The 15,795-nt window shown below is 32.9% G+C and overlaps 1 protein-coding gene across 1 annotated transcript; it reads right to left on the bottom strand.

Annotated features, from left to right (window-relative positions):
* Window positions 1-3,048: 3,048 nt before the first annotated feature.
* LOC139523154 (small nuclear ribonucleoprotein-associated protein B-like) lies at window positions 3,049-10,476 on the bottom strand. Its single transcript, XM_071316958.1, has 5 exons — window positions 10,308-10,476; window positions 8,963-9,226; window positions 7,155-7,323; window positions 5,819-5,890; window positions 3,049-3,238 (listed from the first exon to the last, which is right to left on the bottom strand). Exons 1-5 carry the CDS (start codon window positions 10,314-10,316, stop codon window positions 3,222-3,224), a joined length of 531 nt encoding a protein of 176 aa, XP_071173059.1. The 5' UTR covers window positions 10,317-10,476; the 3' UTR covers window positions 3,049-3,221.
* Between the last annotated feature and the right edge of the window lie 5,319 nt (window positions 10,477-15,795).

The raw sequence follows: 15,795 nt of genomic DNA, 5'->3' as shown, positions 1-15,795 counted from the left end.
GTTGTAGGTTATACAATATTTTGTTTGTTTCTAGGTGTTTCATCATGTTACTTGCTAATATATGTTCTAATAATTTACATGAGATGCAGGTAAGTGATTTTGGTGCCTGTCTCAAGAAATTTGTGGAAGATGATAGTAAGAATGTATGAAGTTATTTCAATGTTTTCTTTAAGTATTTGCCAGCGATAGTATCTGGTCCTGTAGCTTTGTTGGTTTTTATATTTTTTATTAGTTTATATACTCCTCCTCTACTGAAGTTTATTTTTTTTTCCATTATAGGGTGTGGACTAGGTTCTTTCGTTTGTATTTCTATATTTTTTTTCAGATGTGAAAGCTGATTGGAATTGCTCATTAAGGATGTTTACTTTTTCACAGGGGTTTGTAAGAAGGGTACCTTCACTTCGTAATGGTGCAATGCAGGTGTTCTCATTTCTTTGGCTTTTAATATACGAGTATACTTTTTTGGTGTTGCTTGTTGAAACATTGTTGGTCTGGTTCTTTTATGTCAATGTCGAAGATCATATTTTCAATATATGCCCAGTATGCTTTTCTCATCTCTTTTTGGAGTTTAGTCTTTATCTCTTTGTATTTGCTGTTGTAGAATGAGTCATGTTTTTTCTTTTTGTAAAGTTTGTTTTTCTTTCTGATGAGTCTTTTTAGGTCTCTATTTACCCATGGTAGTTTTGATTTTTTTCCAATTTCTTTGGTAGGTATGTTTTTGTTGATGGTTTCTGTCGTTTTGGTTTTGAAGGTGTTCCACAGTCATATTTCACTTGTTCACTTTTAAGTTATCATGAATTATTTCAAGATCTTTCTTATTTTCTCCCAGTTTGCTTTTTTGTAAATAAGTACTTTATGTGTTTTGGTGATGGTAAAGCAAAATAAATCTCACAGAAGACAATGTCGTGGTCACTTCCTCCTATAGGTGGGAGGGTCTCAATTCTGTTGACAAAGGATCGGTTTGTCATGCACATTAAGTCTTATGTTCTATCATTTCTGTTTTTGTTTTGTTTATTACTTGTGCTAAATTATTATCGTCCAGAATATTAAGCAGTTGTTGGTGTAATGCTGAGTCTGGTTCATTAGGTACTATCAAGTTTTTCTCCCAGTTTATGTGGCCAAGATTGAAGTCACCACTTAGCCAGATGTTTGCATTTGCTTTCTTGCATGCAGTATTTTAAAAGAGAGATACCCATGTTCTCTAAAGATTCCCCTTTATCTGAAGGTGGTCTATAGTGGTAGCCTCGGTAGTTAACGTCCCTCGATGGTTAACTTTAAGTGCCTACCGTCTATAGTACGCACCTAAGTATAATGTTTTATTGTTTGGAGATGTTATTTTTGCCCAAACTATTTCACAGTCTGTGTCAAATTCAGCTACATGTGATGAGATGTATTTATTTAAGACTGCTAGCAATACTCCCCCATATCCATCTTTTCTATTTTTGTTGTAAACAGTGTATTTAGATGGTGATATATACTCGTATGGTGATATAGAATTTGAGAGCCAGGTTTCTGTGCCATAGATTATGTCTGGATCACAGGACTCAATTTAATATTTGTTCTATTTCAGGCTTCTTTACTTGGTTTTGGTTTGCTTTTATATTGACCATGCTTTTTTGGTAATGGTGAGGATGTGAAATTAGGTGGACCAATGTTTTCAACATCATTAGGCTGATTGCTTATGTCTAATTCTGAATAACTGTTTGATGTCTTAATAGTGGTGTTGAAAAAGGTTGTGGAGAGGTTTGCCATCCCACAGTTGATGCATTCCCATGAGATGTTACTATGTTCTAATATTTCATACATGGAGTGGTTTATTTGTTGGCAATTGATGTGGTACCACTGTCCACAGCTGTCACAGCAGACTGCTTCAGTTTTCCCCGTGACTGCACGATTGCATGTTCCGCAAGGATATTTTGGTGTACGTGGCCCTGGATTTGGTTCAGGTGCATATGCGTTTGTAAGTAGCAGACTACATAAATACATAAGTACTAATTTGTCATATTTTATTAATGATTTCTTAGACTGTATATTTAATAGCAATGCTGATATGTTGGACGAACACTTACTTGTTTCTTGAGATGACAAGGTTACTGACCATGATCTATCTGGAGCTTGACTGTAAAGCTGTACATGAGTGGTCGTCATAGCATTACAGTTGACATGCATATCTAAATTTAATGATTTTGCAATGCAAGTCAAGTCAATATAAGACTGTTACAAGTATGGATTTGATTGTGTTCATGTTGTAAAAGACAGTTGGTAATAGAGTAGAAAATAGAGGGATGTTAGTACAGAAGCAAAGCAGTGTTTGTCCTTGTTCACTGTCCATGAAATGTGTGTTTAGTTTCTTCCTAATCAGAATGTTTGCCAGTTTGTTTAAATTGTTACAGTGAGTTGACTATGGGTGTTACTGTAAAACTTTACCTATAGCTCAACCTGTTTTTAAAATTGACAATACAATAGCCTATTTACTCTGCAATATTTGGGTTTTGTCACTGAAGAGATTAACCCCATTAATATTATATTCTATTTGTGTCTGTCCCAAGTCAGAAGCCTGCAATTCTGTGGTTGTGGAATATATTTGTTTTTCGTACTTAAAATTAGGCATTTAATTTTCTCAAATGAATTATTTTTACGTTTTTCATTTCAGGGCCTTTTATAGCTACACAGTATTGTTATGCTCATTGTTAAAGACCATACAGTGACCTATAATAGTTAACTTCTGTCTCATTGGCAATCATACCACACCTTCTTATTTTTATATAAATATAAAGTGAGCATGTGCCATTAGATTTAGATGGATCTGGGTGTTGTTTTCTCTATCTACATCATGATCTACTATTTGGCTCAAATATTTTTTGGAAGGCCTGATCTACAAGTATTAGTTTCCAAGATATAAGACAGTTAAGCCATGGTGGCTGTTTGTTGCCCGACCAGAACAAGAAACTAGAAGCCCTAAACAGCCCCTGTATCGCTTACCTAGGCTTATGTGCATCTTCAACAGTGGACATTCAAAAGGTGAAGGGCAAACTTTATAAACAAATATTTAGAGTAATTTCTTTACTATGTACAACATGAAATGAAATGAGATGATTTCTCTAACATAAAACATGTAAAAGTAAAAACATGATTTATAAATGGTCCACAAATAGTCATTAAAATGATAGTCCTGAAACATTCTCTCTTCTCTCATACATGATGGATTGTGTTCTTTTCTTTCAGTATCTGGGACCACCTACAATAATAAAGATAAACAAAATAAAATATATTGCTAAAGCATCAGTAGAAACAAAATTATTTAGGGTAAATACATATATATGCCTTAAATTAAAGAAGTCTATCAACAATTTATTAAGTTAATTTATATAGCTTTAGTTGCCACTACTGCACAGATCATAAAAGAGTCGGGGCTATTCCAGAAAAATATGGATTGGGGGATGGAAGGCAGTTTGTTTCAACCTCTGGCTATTCCAGAAAAATTTGTGTTGGAAGGCAATTTGTTTCAGTACCCAGCACCAAAAACAACTGTTATTGAGAGTCATAGTGCATTATAGTGTGAAAAAATGCGCTAATACAATTTTTATATTTTTAAGAAATCAGTTTGAAATAAAACATGTTAATACTAATAGATATAATCAGTAAAATATATACATCTTCCAAAGGGAGATAATCTAAAAACCATGACCTTTTTAAATGTTGATCTTATATCCCTTGAAAACTTGAATGAGAACATATTTTTCCAAGAATTTATGAAATCTCTTAGGCAAGCATAGAAAAGGACATGTGCAAACAAATGTTTCCTTAAATTAAATTTCGACATTCGTTTCAGATATTATTTATTAAAACTTTAACTCTAAACAATAATGCTGACATGTTTTGAATTTTTCAGTATCATTTTCAAGATAGCAATGTAAGACCTATAGGATTGTATTAAGTATGCTTTGCACTTTGATGACTTCAGTGTGGTTTTCTACAGCAATTGTTATAAATTTCTAACAGTTGAACAGCTAAGTTTGAAACAAGAATGTGTCCATAGTACATACATGCCCAACTAGTACCATTATTTTTTATGTTCAGTGGACAGTGGAATTTGGTTGAACTCTAATTTGGCATTAAAATTAAAAAGATCATATCATGGGCAATATGCGTACTAAGTTGCAAGTTGATTCGACTTCAACTTCATCCAAAACTACCTGGACCAAAAACTTTAACCAAAAGAGGGACAGACAGACCAAATAACATAATGCCTACTAGCTGGGGCATAAAACAAACTGAAATTTGGTCAGACTTGAATGAACTAGTACTGCAATTGGCGGAGAGCACCACTTACAGTCAAGTCATTGTAACTTTGAATTGGCAAGTAAAGAAACAAATAAATGACAATCAGAGCTCCAGATAAGAATTCACAAATTGGGGTTTTTACCCCTCCATTTTTTATTTAATTGAGTGAAATAGTTTTTCAATTGCATTATTAATTCCAAGTCACCCCTCAAGCAAATATCAAATTGGGGTTTTCACCACCAAGCTTCTTAATGTATTGTTTTTTTTTCATTTACACAATATTGAATGTTTGTGTTCACTCATCAACTAAAATGAAATATATACTATAAATACTCGAACTAAAAATAAACAATGTTTTTGTCTAATTTTATTTACATAAATCTGGATTTACTTGTCCCTTACAAGGGACAAGTCTTATTAGAACTTCATATAAGTGATTTGGCCTTTTGTGTTCAACTGTGTTGACGAGTTCTAACCCTGTTATTGTTAAGTCACGCAAACACGCCTGGACGCGCCATTGCACGATCCTGTGTGTTCTAGGGACGCTTCCTGACAACACTAGCTGAGTCTTGTTATCATCATAATCCTCTCAAAAGGAAACTAAAACATGCTTCTATTCAATGTTTTTACCGGAAATTTACTTTCGTTTTAGTTCATTGCTAAGTGTTATGTTAAATCCTGAGAAGTACGGAAAGAATTATGACGACATGGCTTACGCTAATTGGATAAAGACAGAGAAGATCGAAATGTTTTCCTCACCACGTGTACCTTTTAGCAACGGAACATTGGGCCATTCCAGTTAATTTCTGACAGGTGGGGATGGATGGGGAGATTTGTTTTCATACCTATCAGGAAAAAAAATCATGAAAAACTACCTATCAGATCTATAAATTAAGACCTATCAGATGTAGAGTTTCTGTTCATATTTGGTGGATGGGTTTTTATTGGAAAAATTGACCTATCAGAATTTTTTACTGCAAGGATTGTACCCATCAGAATTTTAAATACAATACCAGATAATGCATGATACAAAACTGTCTACATTCCAAAGCACCCCTAAGATCTGAAATAGGCATTTTTTGTAACCCCTAAGATGTAATTATTTTTAATTATTTACTGCTGCAAGACCCTCAGAAATTTTTGCGTACTATAAGTGTACATGTCAGATGAAAAAACCCAAAATTTCACACCCCTCAGAAAGGACCATCCATCCCCCTTTAGCAGATATTTACTGGAATGGCCCATTGCAACAGGGACCCTTTCAACAATCTATTTTTAGAACGAAAGGACATTTCCGATTTTTAATATTACAAAATTAGATCTACGCGACGACTATGTAATAGATAAGGGTAAATAACCCACACGATAGCAACTAAAAGCGTGAAGAACTCATGGTTTTAACAAATTATTGAGTTTTTCTTTGCATGAATTTGGTTTTAGAACTCTGCAATGGGCAATTGCATTGGGTTTCAATTATTTTTATTGCGTGATCACGCAAATACGCAGCTTATCTGGAGCTCTGGACAATGATTACCTCTGTATCCTCCTCTCATTCCACCACCACCACCACCTCTGTATCCACCGCCGGGAGGTCCTCGAGGAGGTCCTGAAAGATAACAAGTAAAAAGTAATTATAATGTTCAAGTTTACACAAAATGAATAGAAATAACGTAGTCATGGTAGTAGAAACTCCAAGAAGTCAATATATTATTTCCATCTAGTTTATAGGAACAATTATGGACTCAATAATGACATTTTTACATTAACCCTTTCACCGATTGCTGCCCAGACAGAAGCTACTCTGAGATGATGGCTTCCCTGGCTACTATTGCTCAAGTGGGAGATTTTCATAATAAATGTCAATAAAAACTTGTTTGTAGTTATTTGTGTATTTATTTCATTCACTAACACCATGTTCACAGTTTTATTCATGTTTTGATAATTTTTTCCTCATAAAATATTCAAATTTTCAAATTTTCGGCATTATCTAGGTGAAATTCTCAAAATTCTGCTCTTTGACCCCAAATCGTAATTTTTTAACCCAAAACGGCAAACTTTTTAAAAATTTTATGAGGCTGTACAAATTCCTCACACTGAACGATGTCCATTTCAAGTGTTTTGTTCATAAAACGACATTTTATGTCAAAAAAGTATACTAGTTTGGCTTCAATTCTTCCATATTCTTTCAAAAAAAATGTTCCCTCATTTCAAATTCTCGTAAATTCCGTAAATTTCGTCAGATTTTGACACGGTTTTCAACAAACGGAAGCGCTATGTTTACACTTTCATCTGGGTATTCATCAAAGAAAGATAACTCATGTTTGCACTGTTTTGAGCGGGAAACATAAAAGATGTATTCGGATCCCGGTAAAACGGGACTCGTCGTCAGTTGTCTGAAGCGTGAATCCCGGTAAACCGGTACTCATCGGCGAAAGGGTTAATTATCTGTTAGTGAAACATCGCCCTAGAGCCAAGTCAACAACAGTGTGTAAACAAAGGTTTTATCCTCAATATATCAAATGCAACTGTTTGTGTATCAAACCAGTATATGTTTTTAATAACTTAAAGAACATGTACAGTGCATGGCAGGTTGATTATCAAACATACTTGTACTCCTAAAAAGGATCACAAATTTACCCTTAAGTGTGGTACAAGTTTGTCCTTACAACTTTTTATCATTCTTTTTTCCATTTCATTTAATTTTGTTGACAGCTGCATGCAATTGGACCACTAAAGCAAACAAGATAATTCAATATAAAAAATTATATGACCTTTCGATCATGCTTTTGAGTTATGAAAGTGTTATTTTACACATGTGCCTACACTCAATCATTCAACCTATTTATATGCCCTTGTAAGCAATAATTTACCTCCTCGTCCACCTGGCTGCATACTCTGATAGGATGGACCACCAACCCCTCTAGCTGGACCCTGTAATCCTGGTCCACCACCACCTCCTGGACCAAGGCCACGTCCAGCTGCTCTACCCATACCTTGACCAGGGCCTGCTCCTGATAAAGGAACTCTTGCGATACCCTCCTGTAAATAGAATAAAAATTTAAATCTTGCAATTTTTTTACAGATTTTCAAATAAGCTGATTGCTTACAATGTCAATAACATTCAGGGATCTCCATGGCCTGTTTAACGATGGAGCCCCGCCATCGTTCAAATGTCTTGCGCCATCGTCAAATGACTCGCGCCATCGTTAAATTGTCTTCCGCCATCGTTCAAAACTTCATCGTTTTTTGTAGCCCGACGCCATTTTTTTTATCAATTATAATCAAATGCATGTAATTGCATAACCCTTAGGCTTTTTATGTTATAATCCAATACAGTTCTAACGCCTGAGGGATATCCGGATTAAGATCGCTAATTACTTGTACCTGAGCTTGTACAGGTAGATCAACAAACCAAACAGGAGAATACTATCTGAGGATAGACGATCCATTTGTCGAAGTAATCAACTAAGTTTCAGCAAATGATTATGATCATTTAGATTAAATAAATAAATTAATAAATTAATCCAGTTACAAAGAAAACAGTTTAACAAGTCGAACACGTGCTTTATTTTGACTTACGCAATCAGCATCCCCCTTTTTTAAGAAGTACAAAATAAGACGCAAAACAGTAAATATTATTTCATCGTAAATAACTCGAGTACTGCTGTAACGATAATTTAGAATTACTTTAAAAGTTTAAAAGTAAAAACTTAAATATTTCCTGTAAAGAAATATCGTATCTAAATTCCGAATTCATTTCGTATATTACAATCAAATTGATACATCCGCGTTTCCGGTTTCTATTCAGACTCGAAAGATGCATGTTGCACAGCATCAATTTTTCCAGATAGTCATTAAAAACCTTTTCATTTGTCGACGTTTGCTTTACAAATCTCTTTAACCTTTTACATAACCCGTACGAATTGTTTTGTTGTTGCTGCAAATCAGCCATACCGGTAATGGGCTCTGAATTTGACAGTGTCCACGAAAAATAAGCTCCACATTAGATGATTTTTAACCCCCATAACAATTACCAAAAATAAAAGAAATCTGCATGGGGACCTTCATGAAAGCTTTTGGTCATTCTCGACTAAGGGGGGGCCATGATGACTTGGCATTTGAATGGTTAAAAACGGCAATAAAGAAAATATTGATACTTCTTATTCTATAATGAAAATTCAAATAAATATAATTTAAATAAGCAATGAATTAGCATTTTCACCATTCCTTGTATGGAGGGATAAAATACTTCCGATCGCGCTACACTGTACAGCGTAGACAAGGTTTGTAATGGTGAAAGTTCCTCCATGGTTCAATTTTCATCCATGGAGATCCCTGACATTGATGACTGTCACTACATTTTATACTATTTATATATTCCGGTAACTCTGTGACATGTCTTTAAACAATTTGTACATTTAATTACTAACTCAAAGTACCTACATTTATGGCTATTTGCATAAATATCTCTTTTTTTCTTCAAGTAAAATTGTGATGCACAGAACTTTTAATGTATTTTCAAATTTGACATCCTGCTTCTAAACTTGTATGCAGGTCTCCTAGTTTTTTGTACATGTACATGTATGTCTCTGACATGGTGTATTCCCCACATCTCCCTTTACTCAGATGTTACTACTTATATATTTGTTCCACAGTGATAAATAAATTTATATTTTACCTCTGCAGGAGGGGGCCCTTCAACGGTCATGGAAACCAGATGTTCTCCACGTAACAATACCAAGCCTAAAACTCTCTTCTCTTCTTTATCACTTCCTTTAGAGCTTTTTGGTTTGATTTTACGGAACTCATCACAGTCTCCTAATATTAAGTTCATGTGCTTGTCAAAAGCTTTGAAGGTTCCTATAAATGTACGGCCGTCCTGCAGGGTGCATCGCATCCTGTAGTTGACATGCTGCAACATCTTAGAACTCCTCCCTACAGTCTACAAAGTAAAACAGCCATATAAATATGTTTCGATAAATGATCCTTCTTGAAAATAGTGTAAATAAATATATTGTTGTGAGATAATGAAAACATGGAAATTTTCAGGTTACTGGCAGAGAGAGTGAGTAGGTAGGTAGGTAGACATTTTCGAATATTTTTTTCAGCAAAGAAAAAATAATAGAAGTGTCAGATGTTTTTTAGTCTTTATGCCACTAAAAGATTTCGAGTAGGCAGCTATTTTTTATGGCACTATCTACTGAAACACACATTAAAACATGCTGCTGAACATTAACCACAATTTTTGTTGCTCACCTCTGGAGTCCGGAGGGTACTTAATTCTTAGCTTAATTATTCTTACAAGACATGAACAAAAGGTGTCCTAAAATCATGACAGTCTACTCTTCTGATAGGAACCCTAAAAACAAATTTATTTGATTTATCTGTTCTAGAAATTTTTCAATCAAGTGTTTTCAAAGCCCTCAACAAGGTACAGAACCATTCAGCTATCTAAAATCTACAACACACTCAAGGCCGAGGAAGGTAGAACAAGGAGCGGCAAAAGTGACAACAGTTCAGAGCAACAAAGGGAGTTTTCAGCAATATAAAAGACTGGTTCCACCTGCCAGACACAGAAGCAACTGCACCAACACAAGAGTTCAGAGCAAGATAAACCAGTGGTAGTGTGCACTTGACATCAGCAGTTTGCTAATTTGTTCAATTTTGTTTAAACTATTTTGGCTAATAATCTACTTATAGTCAATGTAGAAGCCTCCAGTTTTACGAGCGGGGTTAACAATTACTGAAGGATAAGGTCAACTCAACACAAACAGGGGTTCCTTGTGTCAAAGCGTCTGTGATTTGTTACCACTGCATAATCTTTATTGAACGTATCAGAGTAACACAATAGACGTACACTATTTTCGATATGAGTAACATTTTAAACTGTCTAACAAAACATACATCTGAAAAAGGACTTTTAAAAAAACGAAAACAAATTAGCCGCCATAACAAATAGTCATGCCGGTAGTAAATTTCCAAAGTATGTCAGAAGTAACAGAAATATGCATAACAAGAAATACCTGTGTCATTTTGATGATTTGATGTTGTACGATTAAAAACTGGTTGTTATCATTATAATAAAACAATGTAGACGTCGATTAATTTAGATTAATGTAAGACGCCAAGCAAAAATATTCAAGACGGAAGTCGTCAGTGTAGCGTTATGTAGCGCCACCTACAACGGAAATTGTGATATTTTTTTGTTCGGTCCCACTAATTAGGGACAAGAAGAATTAAGCGACCCGAAGCGACCAGAAGAAATAATATTAGCAACAAGAAGAAAATTTGAGCGGCAAGAAAGTTCATGTATTATTAAAACAATGAATTTAAAGAAAAATTCAATTAATTACACTTTATGTTCTAAGTTCTTTGACGACCATTTACATGTTGCATGTTTATATCACACAACTTCATCCCGGCCCGGTGTATCATATATCATATATATCATATGATATGATACACCGGGCCGGGATGAAGTTGTGTGATACAAACCGTCATAAAAATATATTGTCTATATATATTGGAAATATTTTACCGTCCAAGATAAGAATTATAAAAAAGGTGCATGTTGTAAAATTTTAACTAAGTTTAATTAATAGTTACAAAGTAATACAATTGATGGCGATTTTAATATCTCAGTCAGAAGAAGACTTCTTCTTTTTATGGTATCCAGTTAACCATGTTAACCATGCATCGCTGATAATTTTGATAGGACTACTTAACGAAAAAATAATAAGCCACTTCAACAAATAGTCATGCCGCGGTAGTAAATTTCCAAAGTATGTCAGAAGATACAGAAATGTCCAAAACCAGAAATACCAGTGTGTCATTTTGATGATTTGTTGTTGAACCATGCCAAGAAATTGCCTCCATTGAAATTCTGCAAACACCCCATAGAGCAAATTACATGGATGATTAATATTGACCATTTGGTATATGGCCGTGTTCTAAGCGACACGTACATGTATGAGGCGCCGTTTTACTATTTATTCCTCATTTTCTGATGTCAAAAAATATTTCTTGATATCAAAAAATTGAATTCCTGATATCAAAAAATTGAATTTTTGATATCAGAAAATATATTTTGATATCAAAAATTATTTCTTGATATCAGGAATTCAATTTTTTGATATCAAGAAATCCATTTTTTGATATCAGGAATTCGATTTCTTGATATCAGAAAATAATCTTTATTTCTTGATATCAATAATTCGATTTTTTTATATCAAGAAATCCATTTTCTGATATCCAAAAATTGATTTTCTGATATCAAATATTACTGACGATTATTTGATATCAAGAAATACATTTTCTGATATCAGTAAATGATTTTTTGATATCAAAAATTCGAATTCCTGATATCAAGAAATGATAAGAAAATAAGAAAAATATCAATGATTGCCCCCTGTGTCTCAATAAAAGCTTCCGAACGCACCCATGAGCCCTAACATTGTTTATAGTGTTTCGGTCTTGTTTAAGGAATTAAAGAATATTACAGTGTGGCTTCATTAGTCATTAGAAGTTTTGTACGTTTGTGTATCTCACATTTTAATTATTTTAAGGTTTATAGTCAACATTTTCCAGTATTAAGTTCATTCTTAGGTCGACTAATTCCTTTGATTGGGATTAATCTACGCAAAAGTAAATACTATGTAATATTTTATAATAATTTCAAAAATCTTCAATATATTGTCTTGTAGTGCATCGGACTCGAATTTCGTACCTATAAAAAAAGAAGATGTGGTACGATTACCAATGAGACAACTGTCCACAAGAAACCAAAATGACACAAACATTAACAACTATAGCTTGAACCGTACGGCCTTCAAAAATGAGCAAAGCCCATACAGCATATTAGTCAGCTATAAAAGGCCCCGATATGACAATGTAAAACAATTCAAACGAGAAAACTAACGGCCTTATTAAAAAAATGAACGAAAAACAAATATGAAACACATAAACAAACGACAACCAATGAATTACAGGCTCCTGACTTGGGACAGGCACATACATAAATAATGTGGCGGAGTTAAACATGTTAGTGGGATCCCAACCCTCCCCCTAACCTGGGACAGTGGTATAGCAGTACAACATCAGAACTGACTATAAAAATCAGTTGAAAAAGGCTTAACTAATCAGATGGACAAATATACAAGTGGACATCCCGACAACAAAAAGACACTAGGAACAGATCTGCGAGTACTTGCAGTTATCTGACAGCTAGCCCAAGGCCACCAAAAACTAATAAAATAAAAATCATGCAGATCTAAGAGTAGTTGAATCAGTAATCGTTCAGTTTCGATTAGAAGATTAAACTTTTAGTGTACATGTTTTTTAATCAAATATTGTTATTAAATAGAAGTTTTCTAAAGACTTTGAGGTCTAAATCATGTTTTTAAACTTGAAATGTATAAGCATTTTGTTTTTGTAACAATGGAGTCAGAAACTGCCATAAATAAAATGACAAACATCGTGTAGCGTTACATTCCAGAAACATTATTTCACATATTTCCTTATGTTTGGGCTCATGGGTGAGCTTGAATGCTTTTATTGAAACACAGGGAGCCTTCATTTATTCATTTATTTCTTATTTTCTGATATCAGAAAATGATTATTTGATATCAAAAAAAGATTCATATTTTCTGATCTCAAAAATTCGAATTTCTGATATAAAAAAATCGATTTCCTGATATCAAAAAATGATTTTTTGATATCAGGAATTCGAATTTAAGATATCAGAAAATATGCTTTATTTCTTGATATCAAGAAATCGAATTCCTGATAAGTAATAAAAAGTAAAACAGCGCCTCATATACATGAAGGTCATAAATTAATTTCTCGAATGAAATTAAATCTTTAACTACTAATGACTGCCGTTGAAGGTCGACCGGAATTTTTAGCGAGGATTTCTTGGCATGAATATAATCTAATTCTACTGATATACAATTATCAAATAAACATAAATAATCACATCATCAGTACAGTTAACTATTTTACATACACATTTTGCTCCTATCCACTCCTAATGTAACATAAAAACGGAATTGTTCTCCAATGCTGCAACATGATGAATATAACTTCGAAGATGTGGTATCTATGAATGCCAATGAGACAATTTAACTCTCCACCTAAGCTGTTTTAACTCTGTTTGTCTTGGTTGATGTACGCTGTCCTCGAAACAACTTCACATTCAGTTGATGTAGTCTTCGTTGGATTTTTGTTTAAAACCTGACAGCCTAGCCAAGATCAGATGTGCATTTTGTGTTTCACATGAAGTCAAAAATGAGTATCACTTCAGGGAAAAACTCTTTTGTCAGATATTTTGGTTCAAAAATGGTTTAAATTATGAAAAATGTCATCGTTAGGCTAACCATGGAAGTAATATTTAAATATTACTTCCATGGGCTAACACTGGAAGCATTTATATAATTACATGCAGTTTTTGGAAGAAATATTTAATATTTTTATTAAATAAATGGTGTTTAAAAACTGTATAATTTTCTTTAATGGTTGGCTTCAAGACATGGTCACCAGTGTCAGATTTTTGGTCAATGACAAAGACAACAAAATATGTTTAGAATTATTGAATATCAAACATTTTAATTGAAAAAAAAAATGACAAGAACATGTTTAACTCACAGTTATTTCAAACAGCAGTAGCTTTCTTTGATCATTAATCTTATCTGATAAAACTGTAACTAAAATTATCTATAAATAACAAAACTTCAAAAAAAAACCCTTTCTTTTGATGTATAGAACATTAAAATAACTTGATGCATATTCTTACAATAAACAATCAAACTTAGCAATACAATTTATATGTTTTGTCTACGGACAAGACATTGTATTCATATTTAATGAAATGCATTATTAAAACCTAATTTTGATATAGCTGAAAGTGTTCTCTTGAAGAAAAAAAACCATACATTTTATCAGGTTTATCTATCAAATGATGCTTAACTTCGAGGAAAATGGAAACAAATACATTTTGATAATGTCTACGGACAAGACATTTTATTGATATTCAATTAAATGCTAGCAAAGATGATTGTTAAAGTTAAGATTAAAAGTTACTAATTAAATTTTAAGCTGTGTTTTTTAAATTTTGGAAAATATAAAAATGTACCCATAATTCTTTACATATCTCAATAATTTATTGATTAAGCCAAAATGAAGACACATTCTTTTAACTGAAATCCATATATCTGACTGTTTAAAACAATCAAACTATTATTAAAACTCAATTTTGACATAGTTGAATGTGTTCTCTTGAAAAAATAACATACATTTTACTTATCAAATTAGGCTGAACTCAAGGAAATTGGATACAAATATATTTTGGTAATGTCTACGGACAAGACAATTTCAGTTAAAAAAAAATCTGTTAGAATTAATTGTGACTATATTTATGTTGAAAATACTGAGTTTTAATTTGAATAGATAACTTTCATCACCTATAAATAAGATTTAAGTTCCATAGCAGACAAATAATTGAATTTAATACTTGCTATGTACAAGTGTCTTGTCCGTAGATACTTCGATCCTCATCTGCTGTTAATACTGAAATGCAAAAGATAAAGTTAGAGAGAGAGAAATACTTTTTCTTCATTTGATTTAGTTAATCTTTAAGGTATGCATCAACTGGAATAAACAATATTGAAGTAAAATAAGGTATGCTTTTTATGACTGATAATCTGACACTTTTTAAAATCCACTCCTGTAAAGTAATTTTACAAAATATGAGAACACTTAAATTACCATTTATTTATTAAAAAAATAAATAATTAATAATAAATAATAAGATATTTCTAAGTTTAAACAACACATAGGACTAATTAAGACCCATAAAGCCAAGCAATATTGATAAAAAGACATGTCTACGGACAAGACATGTGTCTACGGACAAGACATTCTGACATATTTTTGATTTTTTCCCTCTATTAATAGATGGTAGAAAAAATGTTAGTAGTGTTTTCATATCTACAAAAGAACAGGAACTTAGCAATGCAACATTAATGTAATTATGCTTCCAGTTTACTAGGGAATGCATGTCTACGGACAAGACATTTTTTCACTTTATTTGTATATCCAACTTTGATGGCATATATCTCCAGCTAGGGTACTGCAATTTTGATAAATGAGGTAGTTTTTGATAATGTATATACTAGAAGAGAAAACAAAACACATAATAGCATACATTTGATTTATTTTTCTCTTTTATCACTACACTGAGCAAGCTAAAAACAAAAGTACAAAATTTCATAACAAGCGCATAGTATTCAACTTTTTATCATAACTTTGTAAACACTGAAGATTTGTTGTAGCAACATCCAGTAAACCAGTAAAAGAAAGAAGAATAAATTGTCTATAACAGTGAACCAATAATGTATTATGTAGTTCAAATTAAGTTCACTTATTACCTATCAATTGATAAAAACAGCGAAATTTTAAATGAAACAACATAACGTGAAATTTTGCCCATTTTCAGCATGTATTTTAGTGGTTTTT

The sequence above is a fragment of the Mytilus edulis genome, chromosome 5 (genome assembly GCF_963676685.1).
Source record: "Mytilus edulis chromosome 5, xbMytEdul2.2, whole genome shotgun sequence".
NCBI lineage: Eukaryota > Metazoa > Mollusca > Bivalvia > Mytilida > Mytilidae > Mytilus > Mytilus edulis.
This window is presented reverse-complemented; position numbering and strand designations above follow the sequence as displayed.